The 16,503-nt window shown below is 63.3% G+C and overlaps 1 protein-coding gene across 1 annotated transcript in view; it reads left to right on the top strand.

Moving 5' to 3' along the window:
- The window catches only part of BAHCC1 (BAH domain and coiled-coil containing 1), a 56,324-nt gene extending 42,192 nt beyond the window's left edge, over window positions 1-14,132 (top strand). Inside the window, exons 11-27 of the mRNA XM_089901556.1 lie at window positions 799-998; window positions 1,137-1,273; window positions 1,909-2,019; window positions 4,445-4,565; window positions 5,416-5,711; window positions 6,490-6,668; window positions 6,768-7,069; window positions 7,297-7,404; window positions 7,491-7,626; window positions 7,711-7,825; window positions 7,927-8,002; window positions 8,128-8,236; window positions 8,976-9,095; window positions 9,262-9,438; window positions 9,545-10,731; window positions 10,895-11,131; window positions 11,746-14,132. Coding sequence (XP_089757682.1) covers window positions 799-998; window positions 1,137-1,273; window positions 1,909-2,019; window positions 4,445-4,565; window positions 5,416-5,711; window positions 6,490-6,668; window positions 6,768-7,069; window positions 7,297-7,404; window positions 7,491-7,626; window positions 7,711-7,825; window positions 7,927-8,002; window positions 8,128-8,236; window positions 8,976-9,095; window positions 9,262-9,438; window positions 9,545-10,731; window positions 10,895-11,131; window positions 11,746-11,952 — 3,818 coding nt within the window. The 3' untranslated portion in view covers window positions 11,953-14,132. The remainder of the gene's footprint in view (window positions 1-798; window positions 999-1,136; window positions 1,274-1,908; window positions 2,020-4,444; window positions 4,566-5,415; window positions 5,712-6,489; window positions 6,669-6,767; window positions 7,070-7,296; window positions 7,405-7,490; window positions 7,627-7,710; window positions 7,826-7,926; window positions 8,003-8,127; window positions 8,237-8,975; window positions 9,096-9,261; window positions 9,439-9,544; window positions 10,732-10,894; window positions 11,132-11,745) is intronic.
- The last annotated feature ends 2,371 nt before the right edge of the window (window positions 14,133-16,503 follow it).

Genomic DNA, 16,503 nt, shown 5'->3' with positions numbered 1-16,503 from the left:
CACCCCGAACGTCCCAGTCCCTGGAATCAGCCATTTCTCCAAGGAGCCCAGTTCCCTTCCTCAGAGAATTTTAGAAGCCAAGTTCAGGGTGCTAGTTGTGCTCGTTGCTACTGGGGTGTTGCTGCTCTCAGGCCTTCTCAGAGGGCAGAGCTGGCTGTGTGTTCTAGAAATCACGACTGCCCACTGACACCTCCAGCTCTAGGCACCCTGTCTGACCCCACAGGGCTCATCCTGGCTGATTCCTTCCCTAGCTGTAACTCCTCATACGATCAGCCCACCTGTGCATGCCCAACCCCCATTTCTGCCTCCACCCTCTCCCCATGGTTGCGCTCAGTCCCAAGTCTCCACTCCAGGCCTGTCCCCTGGATGGACACTGCCCTCCACTGGCTCGGCTCTGACCCTGCACTGGGCCATCCCTCCCCACCCACTAGGGCTGACTCTCCGGGTTTTCATGGATCTGGAAGAGGGCAAAAATGCAAGGCAGTTTCTGTTAAGAGCATAACAAGCCACGTGCCTAAATGGTTTGGGCACTGTCCTGAGGACTTGTGCCATCCCAACCGGCCTGGCCCACAGTAATCAAGGGTGACGCCTCTCCCACCCAGACCAGAGGCGAGCGCCAGGTGCCCATCTCCTTGTTCCAGGCCGCCTCACTCTGCCTATCTCAGGGAGTCCGGCTGCCTCCGGGCGTCTGGGGGTGGGGGGTGGGTACACGGGGTAGGAGGGAGTAGTCTGGGCTGTGCTGAGATGCAGGCTGATATCAAGAGCCTCTCGCGCACACTGACCCTCATGCCCCTGCAGAGGAGGAGGACGTGCTAGCCTTCAACCTGCAGCGCCTGGCCACGCTGGCCTCAGCCTGGTCCCTGGTAGAGGCTTCTGGCCTGGACAGCCCCGCCTCCTTGGCCCAGCCCTCCACTGCCGACTCCTGCAGGGCTCCCATGCTCACCCCCCGTATGCAGATCCTGCAGCGCAAGGACACCTGGACCCCCAAGACCAAGCCTGTGAGTGGGGAGCCCTGGTCGCCCCCATTGCCCAGTGCCGTGACCGGGGGGAGGCCTCGAGTGCCCAGGCTGGCCACCTGCCCACCCCATCTTGGCCCCCTAGCTGGGCTCACAGGCCCCTGTGCCCCTGCCTACCAGGTATGCCCACTGAAGGCTGCCATCGACCGGCTGGACACACAGGAGGTGGAGATGCGCGTGCAGCTGGCGGAGTTGCAGAGACGCTACAAGGAGAAGCAGCGGGAGCTGGCCCGGCTGCAGCGCAGGCATGACCATGAGTATGGCCCAGGCTGGCAGTGGGGCGGGGAGGGCTGGAGCGTGGCTTGTGGAGACACCCCCAGTTCAGGCACTGGGGCAGATGTGGGCACAGCCCAGCCCAGGGCCACCGGCTTGTGGGAAGAGGTCAACCTGTGTGTGCTGGGATGAGCTGGGCCAGAAGTGGGGGCCTGGGAGGGTCCCCAGAGGTAGTGGAAGGTTGAGGCGTTCACTCAGTGGAGAAACCAAGGGAGAGTGGAGGGGTGGAAGAACCACCCAACAGAGACTGGTGCAAGGCAGAGGCCGGTCCTCATGATAGGGGGGCAAAGGGTGAGAATAGTGGTGTCTGAGAGGGGGCTGGGAGGCCGGGGCAGAATTGGGGTGTGGGAGGGCGGAGGGAACCCCTAAAGTTGCCGTAGCAGTGCGGGGAGCTCACCTGACTGGAGTGTGCAGGACGGCTGGAACTGGGAAGCAGGGATGGTGGGGGCAGTGGGGACGCTGGCTCAGCCTTGCCCTCTGTTTGGGGACCATGCTCCCGCCAAATCTTGGGAGGGCCCCCCCCCCCGCCACAGCCCCCAAGGGTATTGCCCTCTCCTGGACCCCTGTCAGGGAGCCAGGACAGGCGTCAGCCTCTGACCACCCCTCCTGTGGCTCCCAGGAGAGACGAGAGCTCGCGGAGCCCTGCCAGGCGAGGGCCCGGCCGGCCACGGAAGCGCAAATACTCCAGCTTGCTGCCTGCCCTGCGACCCAGCGAAGGCAAGAAAGTCAAGTGAGTCTTGCATGCGTGGGCCCCGTGGGGTGCGTGGGGCCGGAGGTTACTCAGTGGCGCTGGGCTGGCCCAGGTGCCCTTGAGGCCCGGGCAGTGGGGGCTGGGCTCCTCTCTGGCTTCCATGGCCGCTGGGCCTCCGTCACAGCTTCTCCTGAAGATCCAGAACCCCGGGCCAGCCGCGGTGGGGAGCGTCTGGGGCACTGAGCCCGTAGCAGACAAGCCCCTCCCCCTAGGCCTGGGGCATGGCCGCACCAGCTCCACGCACCCGGCCGTGGCCGGCTGGGGCTGTGGCATCCCTCCTGCCAGGCCCCAGCCCCAGCCCGGCCCCACGAGTGCAAGGCGGCGTTGCGTAAAAACCTCTTTATCTGCACCGTATAGAGTCGTTGGTCACGCTGCGGTGCTGCGCGCGGCTGCCGGCGCGCGGTTATTATCCATTACCCGCCCGGCGCAGTCATTGGCGCACTCCCGGGCCTGGTATAATTGTCCTTCTCGGCTACAAATTGCCTCTCCCGGCAGGCCCATTTGCATAAATCCTCGAGCTCCTCCAAACACGATTGGCGCGGCGTGTGCGCACTGCATCAATCCTGATGATTTGGTAATAATAGTTAAATCGGCACTAAATGGTTCCTTCAATTAAGACAGAGGCAAAAAATTAATCTCAGGGCTTTATGTCACAAAACATTAGCAAACGCGGAGAAGGTTACAGGGAGGGGAGTTCGCGTAGGCTGCTGCGGACGGGGAGGGGATGCACCATATGGCTGGGGGGCCTCCCCAGGGTGTCCCTCCGCCCTGCCCAGGTGTCACCCGGCGGGGGCTCCAGGGGCCTCCATTTGAGGACCAGCCAGAACTGTAGGGGCTGCTGGCTAAGACCAGGGCCTGGCAGGGGGCCCTGTTGGGGAGCCCCTGGCGAAGCTGCCCCATGCTTTGCTCGAGCCCGCCTGGCGCCAAGCCCCTGCCTGACCCTGGAAGCCCCATCCTGGTGCTTGCATTGTGGCCACTTTCTCCACTGACCTGAGAAAACAGGCCCTGGCTGGACGAGGAAGGAAGCCAAGGCCAGGGCCCTCCCTTCCTAAGGATCGGGGTTCCCTCCCGCCCTCCCCCATCTCAGGCTCCTGCCCACTCTCCATCCCTCTGGGGGGCCCTGCCCTTCCTAAGGATCGGGGTTCCCTCCCGCCCTCTCCCCATCTCAGGCTCCTGCCCACTCTCCATCCCTCTGGGGGGCCCTGCCCTTCCTAAGGATCGGGGTTCCCTCCCGCCCTCCCGCATCTCAGGCTCCTGCCCACTCTCCATCCCTCTGGGGGGCCCTGCCCTTCCTAAGGATCGGGGTTCCCTCCCGCCCTCCCGCATCTCAGGCTCCTGCCCACTCTCCATCCCTCTGGGGGGCCTCTGCCCTTCAGTAGCTGCTGGCAGTTGGGCCCAGGCAGGAAGTGGGAGGGCCGAGGCCCGGGGGCCAAGCATGGTTCCGGGCCGGCTTCCTGCCTGGCCTCTCTGGGCAGGAAGGTAAAAGTTGACGTCTGGCCGCACAAGGCCAGGGCCGGGTCAGGGCCCTCGGCCTCCATCTGTGACTCATTTTCATTAATGCTGTGTGGGTAAGGGAGGGAGTAGGTGAGAGGCCTAGCCCCCAGCCCCTGTCTGGCAAAGGACAGGCAGCCAAGCTCCCAGCCTCACACCTGTGGGACACAGGGAAACAGGCTCAGAGTCAGCAGCTTCCAGGGCCCCATCTGGGAGCTGGGGGGGGTGCAGAGTTTCTCCTTTGAGACGGAGAATTGAGGGCAGGGGACAAAGCTCTGAGGGGTCTGAGCCCGGCACTGGGGGTCCCTGGGGACTAGGAGGCAGAGCCTGGGCACGAGTTTCTCTGGCCGCTGTCCCCCACATCCTCTTCCTGGCAGTGGCAAAGATGCTCGGGGTGGATCCCTTTCTCAGGGGCCTCTCCTGATGCCTTTTTGTTCCTAACTGAGGTAGCTGTTGGCCTTTGCACTCACTAAGTGACCTTAGTGAGTGCAAAGGCCAGCATGATCCCACCCCAGCCTTGCACAGAGGCACAGTTTAAAGCATCCCCATTTTCCAGGTAGATAGACTGAGGCCACAGCCCAGGTCACACAGTGGCCCAGCTGGCCACAGAGCCCTGGCCCCCGAGCACTGGGCTGCCCCTCCCCAGTCAGTGGGCAGAGGGGGCTAGCTAGGTAGCGGGGGCCGGGGGGCTCAGCACTGGCTTGGCCCCCCTGGCCTCCCAGCAGCTCTGTGTGCTTAGAGGAGACTGGCCCCGGGGCACAGCCTTGGCCAGGAAAGAAGCAGGGCCCTTACAGGGGCAAGTGGGTCTCCCAGACATGCAGCTGCACCACACGACCCACCGCGGTGCCCTGGCTGCTGCCACAGGGACAAGGCCCAGGTGACCAGGTGTGACCCGCGCCCCCCGTGCTCCCAGGGCAGTGCGGTCCAGCCTGAGCCTGCTGTGCACCGAGCTGCGGGGCGGCGATGATGAGCCCTCGAAGAAGCGAGGCCGGCTGGAGAAGGGCACCTACGTGGGCCTGCAACCCGCATCTGCGGTGAGTCCCACAGCAGCCTCACCCTCAAGCCCGGGTGCAGGACGTCAGATGGACAGGACAGGGGGCAGGCGGTAGACCAGCCCCGGGCCAAACACTGCCACCGCGCCCTGCCCCGTGTCACCATCCGGCTGGGGCCCCACTGCTCAGATGAGCAGACAAGGTCGGGCGAGCTTCGTGTGCGTCACACGGAGGCGAGCCTCTGAGGCTGCAGGTATGACCCAGGGCCGGTTATGCTCCACGACCCCTCCCTTCCCTCTGCTCACTCCAGCGGGAGGAAAGCAACACACAGTTATCACAGGTCACAGGAAGACTTTTCAGGAGGGAGGGCTCACGATGTCCACCATGTCAGGTGCATACCTGGTGTAGTGGGTGGACCGAGGGCACTGCCCCTCCCTTGGGACAGGCTTCCCCAGGGGTGCCAGCACCCCATTCCTTCTCAGTGCAGTGGGTGCCTCCCACCCCTCACCTATTCTAGGGTCCTGGGAGGGACAGGTGAGAGGTGGGCCTGAGTCTGTTGTCACTTTGCCTGTCCCTCCCGGAGCAGGAGGCTGGTCCCTCTCTCTAGGACGTGACAAACACCCGGGCCCTTGGCCTCCCTCCGCCAAGCTGAGTAGGCTGGGCCGTCCGGGGAGGCTGTGAAATGGGGGGCAGGACAGGCACAAGCTTAGGCTCCAGTGGGCAGGCCCTGTGCCCCGGGGCCAGATTCCCTCTCAGGCATTTTGGAGGGCAAGGCCAGCGAAGTGCCACCTTCCAGGCCCAGCACTGGCAGAGGAGAGGCCGAAGGTCATAGGGCCGTGGCTCAGGGTGGGGGACCCGGTGACTGCCGCCTCCACCTGCCCATTTACTACAGGAGAAGGCTCGGTGCAAGAAGCACAGCGGTCAGGGCGACCTGGCATCTGCAGTGGCCCACAAGGTGGCCCAGCTGAAGCCGAAGGTCAAGAGCAAGGGGCTGCCCACCAGCCTCAGCCCCTTCCGGCGGAAGGAGGCCACCCCAGGGGGTCGCATCCGGAAGAAGCTGTCGCGAGCCAAGAGCGCCAAGGTGTCTGGGGCAGCCCGGCACCCACAGCCAGATGGTGGTGTTGCTGGCAGGGAGACACCTAAGTTCCCAGCCCAGCCGGCAGCGGCCGCAACACATGAGGCAGGCAAGTTGTCGATCTGAGCAGCACAGCCAGGACCTCCACGGTCACTGGAGGCTGGGGGAGTGGGTGGGCGGGAGCTGGGACAGCCATCAGAGCCTGGTCAGGGCTCATTGCGTATGCCGGACACAGGGAGAAGCTCTCACTGGCCCAGGATGGGTTCTCCGTGCCCCACCCCCACTCGGGGGGGGCCACAGGGAGAAAAGAGGCTGCTGGATGCATCCTGGAAAGAGGGGCTAAAAATAGCCCTTCTGCCTGCTCCAGCCTGCCTTCCTGCAGTGTCCGGCCCGGTGACCTGGAGGGGTTATCTGGCCCCCAGCAAACACACATGTCCAGAAACAGGAGCCTGGAAAAATAGATGCTTCCTCCCTGCCAGCCCCTGCCCCCTCCCCCAGGTCCCGCCTGAGAAAGAACAAAGGGAGGGAAGAGGAAGCAGGAAACAGGAGGGCATCTGGCAGGGGGACAAGGGAGGGGAAGGGGCTGCCCTGGGGAAGGGGGTCCCCAGCCCTGCAAGGCGGGTGCTCCACTGCCCAGCGCATAAGAAAGGAAAACTGAGGCAGAAAAAGGGAGGTCAGAGAGGCAGCCCCTTCTCCTTTCTGGTCCAAACACCCTCACCTGGACACCTGGCCCAGGTGCCTGCCCTCGAAGCAGCCCCGGGATGACAGTGACGGGCTCCACTCAGCCCCCAACACATCCATACATGCGAATGATCCGCTCCCCCGAACCCACCCCAAAATGGCACTGCTCTGATGCCAAATCACCTGGACCACCCGCCTCTCCCCAGGCAGCGGCTCGGACAGTGAAAACTGCGAGGGTCTGTTGGAAACAGAGGCGCCTCCCAAGGAGCCCGGGCTGGCACTGCACGGTGGGGCCCGCGTGGCCGTGCTGGGGCCCTCGCCCTCCTCCGTGGTCAAGATGGAGGCCAACCAGAAGGCCAAGAAGAAGAAGGAGAGGCAGGGCTTGCTAGGTACCCAGGGGGTGAGGGCGGGCTGGGGCAGGCCTGGCCGACGAGGGCCCCAGCAGGCAGCTGGGGCTCCTGCAACGGCTTCCCTCCCTCCCTCCCCAGGGGCCTGCCGCCTGTCCAGCCCCGAGAGTGAGGTCAAGGTCAAGAGGAGGACGGTGAAGGCCAAGGTGGGCAGCAAGCTGGAGCAGGCCCCGGGGCGCAGGCCCCCAGGTGGGCCCGGCAAGAAGAAAGCCAAGGGCAAGGCCAAGGGCAGCCTGCGGGCAGAGCCGGGGGCCACACCCGGCAGGGAAGCCCTCTGCAGCCCCACCCGGGCCTTCACCTGCCACGAGGAGGGCAGCAGGCTGGCCAGTGAGCGCCTCAAGAGAGCCACGCGCAAGAGCACGGTGCTCCAGCCAGGGCTGCGGGTGAGGGCCAGTGGGCACCCCAGGGTCCTGGGCCCAGCAGGGTGGGTGCCAGATGTGAAAGGCCTTCGGGGACATTTACTCCACTCTTTCTCTCCACTTGCTACACCAAGTCACACTCTGGGACTCATATTCAGGGTCACACTCAGGGTCGGCCTGAGTCACACCATGGTCAGGCTGGGGGCAGGAAGGCTGATGCCACCCTCACCTCAGCCCCTCCCCTCTGACAGCGGAAGAACGGGGCCCTGTCCATCGCCCTGTCGCCCCGCAACGCCAAGGCCATCCTGGGGAGGGGCAGGAAAGCGGGCAAGGTGAAAACCAAGGCTGCCGGCAAACAGGTAGCATCCCCACCCCGACCTTGGGACCCAGCCAGCCCTGACCTCTCCTGCCCCTCCCAAGAGAGCTGACACTTCTGACCCCCCAGGGCAAGGGCCGGGCGGTGAGCCGGCTGCTGGAGAGCTTCGCAGTGGAGGACGACTTCGAGTTTGAAGACAGCAGCAGCCTCTCAGAGGAGGAGGAGGCCAGTGGCCCCCTGAGCGCCGAGCAGAGCGCCGCCTTGGGTGAGCAGCCAGGAGGGGATGCTGAGCGTCTGGGGCCAGCGGTGGGCGGATGGGGGCCAGGTGCTGACACCCCCATCTCCCCAGCACGCTCATGCACCATCCACAAGGAGGACCTACAGGACGGGCTGCCCGTGCTCATCCCCAAAGAGGACAGTCTGCTATACGCGGGCAGTGTCAGGACCCTGCAGCCCCCCGACATGTAAGGCCTGGGCGTGCGCAGGGAGGGATGTGGGCTGAGGCCTGAGCGGGAGGTGGTGGATGCGCAGGCCTGTCTCATGCTCCCCCACCCATGCCCCTCAGCTACAGCATCGTCATCGAGGGTGAGAGAGGCAACCGGCAGAGGATCTACTCACTGGAGCAGCTGCTGCAGGAGGCGGTGAGGGGACAGCCCCCGCTCGGCTCCCCACCCCAGGGAGGCGGGCCTGGCTGCACCCAGCCCCTCCCGGGCACCCCTTGGCCAGCCCCGCCCACTCACGGCCGCCACCCCCACTGGTCCCGCAGGTTCTCGATGTCCGGCCACAGTCCAGCAGGTACCTCCCGCCCGGCACAAGGGTCTGTGCCTACTGGAGCCAGAAGTCCCGCTGCCTGTACCCAGGCAGTGTAGTGCGAGGTAAGCCCCGCCCCCAAGGAGGCGCAGGGAGGCCCATCAGCCCCTCCCCTTAGGCGAAGCTGCAGATGAGAGACCCAAGTGCCAGGGAGGGGACCCTGTCTCTCAAGGAGGGCGTCCCGCCAGCCCTGCTTCCCAAGCTGGAGCAGGTCAGACAGAGCAGATGGTAACATCGGCTCCCTGGTCGCCAGGAAAAGGCGAGGGGGGACCTGGGGTGAGGACAGGGTGGAGCCTCTGGCTGTCCAGAAGGCCTAGCAGAGAAGGGGCCCCAGAGCCCCAGACCTGAGGGTTATAAACTGGTCACCTGGGCACCAGCTTTCCTGGGGTAAATCCTTCTGCCCCCTCCCCCAGGCACAGGATGTGGGGACCCTGCGGTCTGACAGGTGCGGGGGCAGGGGGGCGGGCAGGCCTCCACCAGGCATGTGTTTGCACACATGCGCGTGTGCGTAGGGGGAGGTCGGGGCCCCACGTCCCTGTGAGTGTGCCCTGGGATGCGGGTGATGGATGGCGGTAATATTGCCTCTCCGGGCGCACTCCGGGAGGTGGAGGGGAGGCAGGCTGCTCCCAGCTGCCATGGCCGCTCCAAGGTCAAATGTGATCCGGGAGCAGAATATCCCAGCATCATCTCTCAGGTGCTACGGAGCCCATCCTGTCATCCTCCCGTCCCGGCCACCCGGCCACCAGGGAGAACCCCGTGGGCCCCGAGCGGAGGGCCCCGTGCTCAGGTGGGCCCTGTCTCCAGGTGCCTCCAGTGATGAGGAAGACGACCTGGACTCCGTGGTGGTGGAGTTTGACGATGGGGACACTGGCCACATCGCTGTCTCCAACATCAGGCTGCTGCCTCCGGACTTCAAGATCCAGTGTGAGCCCCAGGGCCCTCCAGCGTGGGGTCCTTCCCTTTCTGGGTCAGCCCCTATGGCTGGAGTCGGGCTGGGCCTCCCCTGCGTCCAGACAGTCTCCCAAGGAGGGAGCAAGGGGAGGTGGTCACCCTGGCAGCACATCGCTGAGGCCACTGGTCCACCCTGCAGGCACAGAGCCCTCGCCAGCCCTGCTGGTGTCCAGCAGCTGCCGAAGGACCAAGAAAGCTTCCTGCGAGGCGCCCCCACCTGGTGAGGCCGCCGCTCCCAGCCTATCTCCCAAGGCACATGATGGCCCTGAAGCCTCAAAGACCCCCGGGAAGAAATCCATAGGCAAAGACAAAGCTGGTACTCGCGGGACTGCGGGGCCCTCGGGTGGGGAGGCACCCTCGGGAGTGGGGGGCCAGAAGGGGCGGGCAGGTAGTTCCTCTGACTCTCCCTGGCCTCTCCCCAGGCAAAGCGGAGCTCCTGGCCTCTGGTACCAAGCCCTCCGCGGGGGCCTCAGACCACTTCCTGGGCCGCCGGGGCAGCCCGCTGCTGAGCTGGTCCGCGGTGGCGCAGACCAAGCGGAAGGCGGTGGCCACGGCCGCAGCAGGTGGCAAGGGGCCGGGTGTGCTGCAGAACCTCTTCCAACTCAACGGCAGCGCCAGGAAGCTGCGGGCCCGTGAGGCGCTCTTCCCCGTCCACAGCGTGGCTGCTCCCGTGTTTGGCAACGGCTTCCGCGCCGACTCCTTCAGCAGCCTGGCCAGCTCCTACGCTCCCTTTGTCGGCGGGGCCGGGCCCGGCCTGCCCGGGGGTGCCCACAAGCTGCTGCGGGCCAAGAAGGCCGAGCGGGCGGAGGCCGAGAAGGGCGGGCGGCGGCGGGCGGGCGGCGAGTTCCTGGTCAAGCTGGACCATGAGGGCGTGACCTCCCCCAAGAGCAAGAACTGCAAGGCGCTGCACGCAGGTGACAAGGATGTGGGGCCCAGGCCAGGGAGGCCCCTGCCCGGCCCCAGCTATGGGCACCCGGCCCTTGTGGGCAAGGACAGGAAGGGGCGGTCGCCTGTCCACCCGCTGCCCATGGGGCTGGCACTGCGCAAGTTCACAGGCCAGGCCGAGTACCCGCTGCCCTGCGACAGTGACTGCCACAGCTCCTACTCGGACGAGGAGGAGGACGGGCCTGGCCTGGCCCCCGGCGTGCCCTCCCGCTTCCTCGCCCGCCTTTCCGTGTCCTCCTCCTCCTCGGGCTCATCCACCTCCTCCTCCTCTGGCTCCCTGTCCACCTCCAGCCTCTGCTCCTCGGATGACGAGGGCTCCTCCTACAGCTCAGACGAGGAGGACCCAGCCCTGCTGCTGCAGACCTGCCTCACCCACCCGGTGCCCGCTCTCCTGGCCCAGCCCGAGGCCCTGCGCTCCAAGGGGGCTGGCCCACACCCGCACGCCCAGCGCTGCTTCCTGTCCAGGGCCGCGGTGGCCGGTGGGGGTGTGGGCGCGGGCCCCAGCAGTGGCAGACCCAGGCTCAAGCGCAAGGAGGCCCTGAGCTTCTCCAAAGCCAAAGAGCTGTCCCGGAGGCAGCGGCTGCCCTCCGTGGAAAACCGGCCAAAGATCTCAGCCTTCCTGCCTGCCCGGCAGCTCTGGAAGTGGTCGGGGAACCCCACACAGGTAGGTGGGCCCAACCATGCACACTTACATACAAGACACACCATCTGTCTCTCCTACACACTCCCTGCGTCTGTCTCTGTCATTCTGTCCTGTGTCCCCTGCCCGCCGCCTGTCCCCGAGGCTCCTGTCCTCACTGCCCTCTGCCCCTGGCTGTCTCCTACAGAGACGCGGCATGAAGGGGAAGGCCAGGAAGCTGTTCTACAAGGCCATCGTCCGGGGCAAGGAGACGCTTCGCATCGGGGACTGTGCCGTCTTCCTGTCAGCTGGGCGGCCCAACCTGCCCTACATCGGCCGCATCGAGAGCATGTGGGAGTCGTGGGGCAGCAACATGGTGGTGAAGGTCAAGTGGTTCTACCACCCAGAGGAGACCAAGCTGGGGAAGCGGCAGAGCGACGGGAAGGTGGGGCCTGGGGTGGGGCAGGGGGTCCGGGGGTATGGGCAGGCTCAGAGTGGGGGGCCTGGGAAGGGGTATCTCAGCAACTGGCACCAGCAGCCAGAAGGGGAGTGGTCATCTATGGACATCCCTCGCCCCCGGTTCCCACACCTCAAGGCCTCCCGGCCCAAGGGTGCCGTGGGCCCCACAGAGAGTAACACAGCTGAGGACTCAGGCCCCAGAGCCAGGCCACCTGGATCCCTCCCCAGCTGGGCCTTTGTGGCTCCCCACGCAATGGGTGACAGTTTCACCTTGTGGGGGGCTGTGGCCCACAACAGCCTGTAGCATCTGCCCTCAGCAGCCCATGTCCCGCACCACGGGCCTGCTGATCCCTGCCTCCCAAGGTCAACCCAAGACAGAAAATGCCCCCAGCTCACTCTCCAGCCTTCCCTGAGAACCATGTTTGCAGATGGTGCAGAAACAAGTGTTTCTCCAATTCTGCCAGCCTGCTGGGGGTCCGGGCGCAGACCCCGGCCACACAGTTAAGAGCTTATCCAGAACTGAGGGTCCTGGGTCAGGTGGGGTCCGCTGGCCAAGGCCAGACCTGACGCCGAGCGCTCCTCGCCCCCCTTCCCCAGCAGAACGCGCTGTACCAGTCCTGCCACGAGGATGAGAACGATGTGCAGACCATCTCCCACAAGTGCCAGGTAGTGGGGCGCGAGCAGTATGAGCAGATGACACGGAGCCGCAAGTACCAGGACCGGCGGGATCTCTACTACCTGGCGGGCACCTACGACCCCACCACCGGGCGCCTGGTGGCGGCCGACGGTGTGCCCATCCTGTGCTGAGCCTGCACAGACCGGCTGCAGGCGACCCCCTGCCCTGCCATGCCCAGCGCCAGAGCCACAGGGACGTGAGGACGTGAGGACCCGGCCCCACGCCTCTGAGCGGGAGGCTGGCCCACACCTCGGAGGGGCAGGTCTGAGCAAATATGCAAACCCACCAAGGCAAGATGCAGGCTGTTTTATTATTTTCCCTGGAAGGAGAGAGAGCTTTCGGGCATCAGAACCCAGTTCCCTCCGTCTGCTGCGGAGGGTCACCTGTGCCCCGACTGGGACCTGCCGGCCCTGTCTGTTTTCCCACTTCGGCAGTTCACGAGAGATTAGAATCCAAGCCATATTTTCCCTAGTACCTCCGACTGTCTCCCACCAGGGAAAGCAGAAATCAGGTGTGTTGTCTATTTATTTCTCTATGTAAATATTGTATTTCTGCGGGAAAGTTTTATGGAAAAAAAGCCGAAAAGGATTTTTTTTTCCTTACATGCGTAACGAGGGTATGCGTGCGTGCGTGTGTGTGTGTGTCTATGTGTGTGTGTGTGTGTGTGTGTGTGTAGAGATTTTGTTCTGGGGGGCGGGTTTCTTTGAAAATGCACTGTTTTCCTCAGCCTAGCTGAGTTCCAACTGGGGCGTCTGTGACGACAGAGGCAGCTGGGGGTGGGGGCAGGGGGCCGGAGGGCACAGGAGAGGTCAGACAGGACCCTAGGTTACACCTGTTGATATCTTGGGGGGACTGTCTAAGATGGAAGTCACACTCAAGTTTATTTCCTTTTAATTCATCTCCTGGGAAAAAAAGGATTGGGGGGCGGGCTTGACGATAAGGGTCCCTCGGGGAGAGAAGGGATGCCAGGGCAGGCTCCCCAGCCCGAGAGTGTGACGGCAGCCATATATGTATCTTACCTCTGTTTAAAACAAAGCAAAAATGAACAAATATTTTAAACTATCGATAAGAAAAAGTGATGTTTTGATTTTATTTCCTGAATGTTCCAAGTTATTTCTGATTTCCGTCTCAATGGCCAGCTTGTCCAGCCTTCACTCAGAGCAAGGAAGGAACTGGCCCCCGCCAACTCATGTGGAGGTTTCTGGGACTTTTCTGCGGCCACTTGGCAGGGCTGCTGGCCTGGCAGGGTAGTGCTTGGGGCACAGAGCAGGGTTCCCTCCTGCCTACAACCCAGCCTCAGGTGCACGGAGCAGCCCTCTGCCCAGCGCCCTGGCTACCGTTGTGCCGTGTGGGTGTCCCAGACCCTCAGCACCACCCCCGTAACCCTGGAGAACTCATCACACCTTCACTTCTCCTGAGGCCAAGAGGGACAAGCAGGGCAAGCCAGACCCGTGGCCCAGCAGCCCTTGTCCCCGAAAATACACACTGAGGGCCACGTGCTCCCATGTCTCACCATACTAAGTCTCCCCTGGCCACAATGGGAGCCCCAGGAAGGCCTCCCAAGTTAGCCACTGCTCCTTAGGACAGGCTCTTGTGTGACCCACAGACACAGGCCAGGTACCTGGGAAATAAGGGATGTCAGTGGGTGCCCGGGCCCCTTTTTCTTTCCAACCAGGAAATCACCCCTCCCCCGCTCCTGGTGGCTCCACGGGAAGTATAGGGACATGGAGGGATTCCCCTGCACCCCAGCTTTCTTCTCCCACCCCAACTCTCCACTTTGTCTCGGCTCGAGTGCAATATTTCATTCTGGTGGTCGTCCTGGAGAGGCGGCTGAGGTCCTGCTGGCGGCTGGGGAAGTGGCAAGATGGTGTGGGGCGACGCGGCCAGTGCCAAGGCATGTGTGGGGAAGCCCCAACCACAGAAATTAGAACCTGAGGCTACTTCCAACCCCAAGCACCAAGGCAGGAGCGAACGAACAGGCAGCCTTTTCTTGGCCTCCCGCCCTCCCATTGGTTCTTCTCCCTAGTCCATGGACTTTTGTCCTTTGCTTTTCTCTTCCCATCCCCCTCTGTCCGTGTGCGTGCGGACAGCGCGGCCCTTCCCACCATGGTTAAACCTGGCAAAAGCACGATTCTTGTAAATGTGTAAACTAAGAGGATGGTTGAATTTTTTTTTCAATGTAAACACTAAAAACAAACAAAAAAAAATACAAAGGTTTTATGAACAGCAAACTCTATGTAAAGGCATTTTAGTATTAAATTTTTTATTGATAACTTGCTTAAGAATAAATATATGAACTATTGTGCAGGTTTTCAATGGTCCGGAATCCTAACTTCACCCCGGTGTCCGTGTGCGTGTCCCATGGGGACTCCCTGGTGGCCCCAGAGGCTAGGGTCTCAGCAGATGAGGGACTGGGACATCTGGGTCAGGCCTACCTCGGCTGCGGCAGCCGAGCAGAGCCCCTTGGGGTGCTGGGCCCGTGAGAGGCACATGCAACCAGAATGATTTTGGGGTGGCCTTGGCCTTTGAAACCCCCCAGGATGAGGGTCCCTTATCTTAGTAGATCTCCCCCACGGTGGGTGAGATGTTCAGCCTGAACCAGTCCACGTGGCCAGGCCGGGTGCCCCTGGCGGGGAGGAGTGGAGGCCCCAGACACAGGAGGAAGGGTGGTCCCCACAGTGCAGGGAAGGGGTCTGTGCAGACCAGACAGCAGACGCCCTCCTCAAGGAAGGCATGAATTTACTCATCTGAGAAACATTTTCAGCTGTGCAGGAGTAGTAAACAGCAGTCCTAATCGTTCAACAGCGGGTTGGCCCCCCAGGGCCTGAGGGGTGTTGGGCGGGGGGTACATCTCAATGCATCCCCCAGCCAGAGAGCCCCACCCAGTGAGGCTGCAGCCCCGAGGGCTTTCCAGGAACCCTACCAATTTGGGGGGGTGCTGTTTTTCCTCCACCTCTAGGACCCCCTCCCTGGGGAGTGACCTCCTCAGCTGGGATTGGGGACCCTGATGAGGGGAACCCTAGGTCAGGGCAGATAAGCATGGGGCGTGGGGCTGTGACCAGTGTGACCAGCACTCACCCCCCCAGCCACCCCCACCCCCCACCACCACCACCCACCCCCGCTGGCATGTCAGGAGCTGCGGGCCATTTTCACATATGCACAGACAACACTGCCAGCCACCCACTCTGGGGCTGTCCCGGGCCAGCCCTGACCACGCCCCTTTCCTCTGAGAGAACAGAGGGGCAAGACCCCTCCCTGGGATGCAAAAGGACAGGCCAGGGCCCAGAGCATGGAGACCGAGGCCAGGCGATGCTTGACAAGCTCTTCCCTTGGCCCCTTCCGAGCCCAGTAAGCAAGAGTGGTTAGAGTGAGGCTCCTGAGCCGGCGGCCTGGGGCCGCAAGGATCTGGGACAGACAGTCTGAGTGCCCAGGTTCAGCTGCGCCTGAAGGCAGGCGACCTAGCCCTTGGATTCTCCGAGTCCGTGAGTCAGCAGCCCCCACTTTGTGCAGGTGAGTTGCACAAAGTGCAACCCTCCAGCTGCTCAGGAGGGAAGCCCAATTCCAAGGGCTGCAGCAGGGAGAGGGAGCGAGTAGGTCCAGAGGAGACCTTGGGACCAGGACAAGTGAGAGAAGAGGTCTGAGAAAGGAATGCCTGCGGACCAGGGTTTCCGGCTCAGAGCCCCTCTGTCGGGGGGAAAGGGGGCAGAGACCCCTGTGGGCCTGGAAGACCCGTCTTCAGCACCTTCGGTTCCGTGCTGCCGCAGAGCCCACGCAGGACCTGGGCCAGAGCAGGGAAGAGGGTAGGTGGGGAGCACAGCTGGTGGCCAGGAGGGCCGGAAGCTGGAGCCGGACTGTGGCAGAGGCTAAACCCTGAGGGGCCTAGACAGGGTCTGCATTGTCTGCTGGACAATGGGACACCGAAGGCTCTAGGCAGAGTCCGAAATCAGATTGAGGCCACTCCCTCTGTGACCCCGGAGTCAGAGTTACAGGGGCTTGTCCAGCACCTGAGGGAGGAGTTGACACCAGAGAAAGACTCTAAGGGCCTGGGGTGGGGGCAGGAGCACAGTTTTAGGCTGGAGGGTAAGGGGGCCCTGAGGGCCAGAAACCAGGGAGGGGTGCCAATGGGCCCAGGAATGTGGGCAGGTGGGGGTGAGCTGGGAGGCAGGTGACTACTGGGTCACAGCAAGTGAGGACCGCAGCAGGATTAGGTGAGCCCCCAGGGGTCCATCCCCAGCGGCCCCATCTCCTCCTCCCTTCCCCCACCCACCCCCTCTTCCCACCTTAACTCAGACAGGGTGGCCCTTGCCTTCCAGAACCTCCTGCCTCCCAGAATAGGGCCTGGGCAAGGGACGGCAGTGGGCACGTGAGGCTGCAGAGCCCCAAGGGTTAAACACACGGGACTACACTTGAATCAAGACAAACGAGCCATTATGTGAAATGCTGAAGCAAGATAAGTGATGGCATTGGGTGAGTGAGATCAATAAAAGTGATGTTTTATCAGGTAGAAATGACAATCTGGCTGATCACAATTTGTTTTTAATACCACAAACCAACCGGGGACAGGGGTTGAAATGTTCGTGCCTGGTTGGGGCGAGGTGGCTGCGGGCTGGGTGGGGAGCTCAGACCCAGGCCAGGGATGGGGGAGCTCGGCTCTGCAGCCTAGCCATTAAGAGGTCACCTGG

The sequence above is a fragment of the Delphinapterus leucas genome, chromosome 19 (genome assembly GCF_059928025.1).
Source record: "Delphinapterus leucas isolate spDelLeu-1000000601 "Yukka" chromosome 19, BTC_Dleu_Yukka2, whole genome shotgun sequence".
NCBI classification, from domain to species: domain Eukaryota; kingdom Metazoa; phylum Chordata; class Mammalia; order Artiodactyla; family Monodontidae; genus Delphinapterus; species Delphinapterus leucas.
Note: the sequence above shows the minus strand (reverse complement) of the source record. Positions and strands in the feature narration are given on the sequence as shown.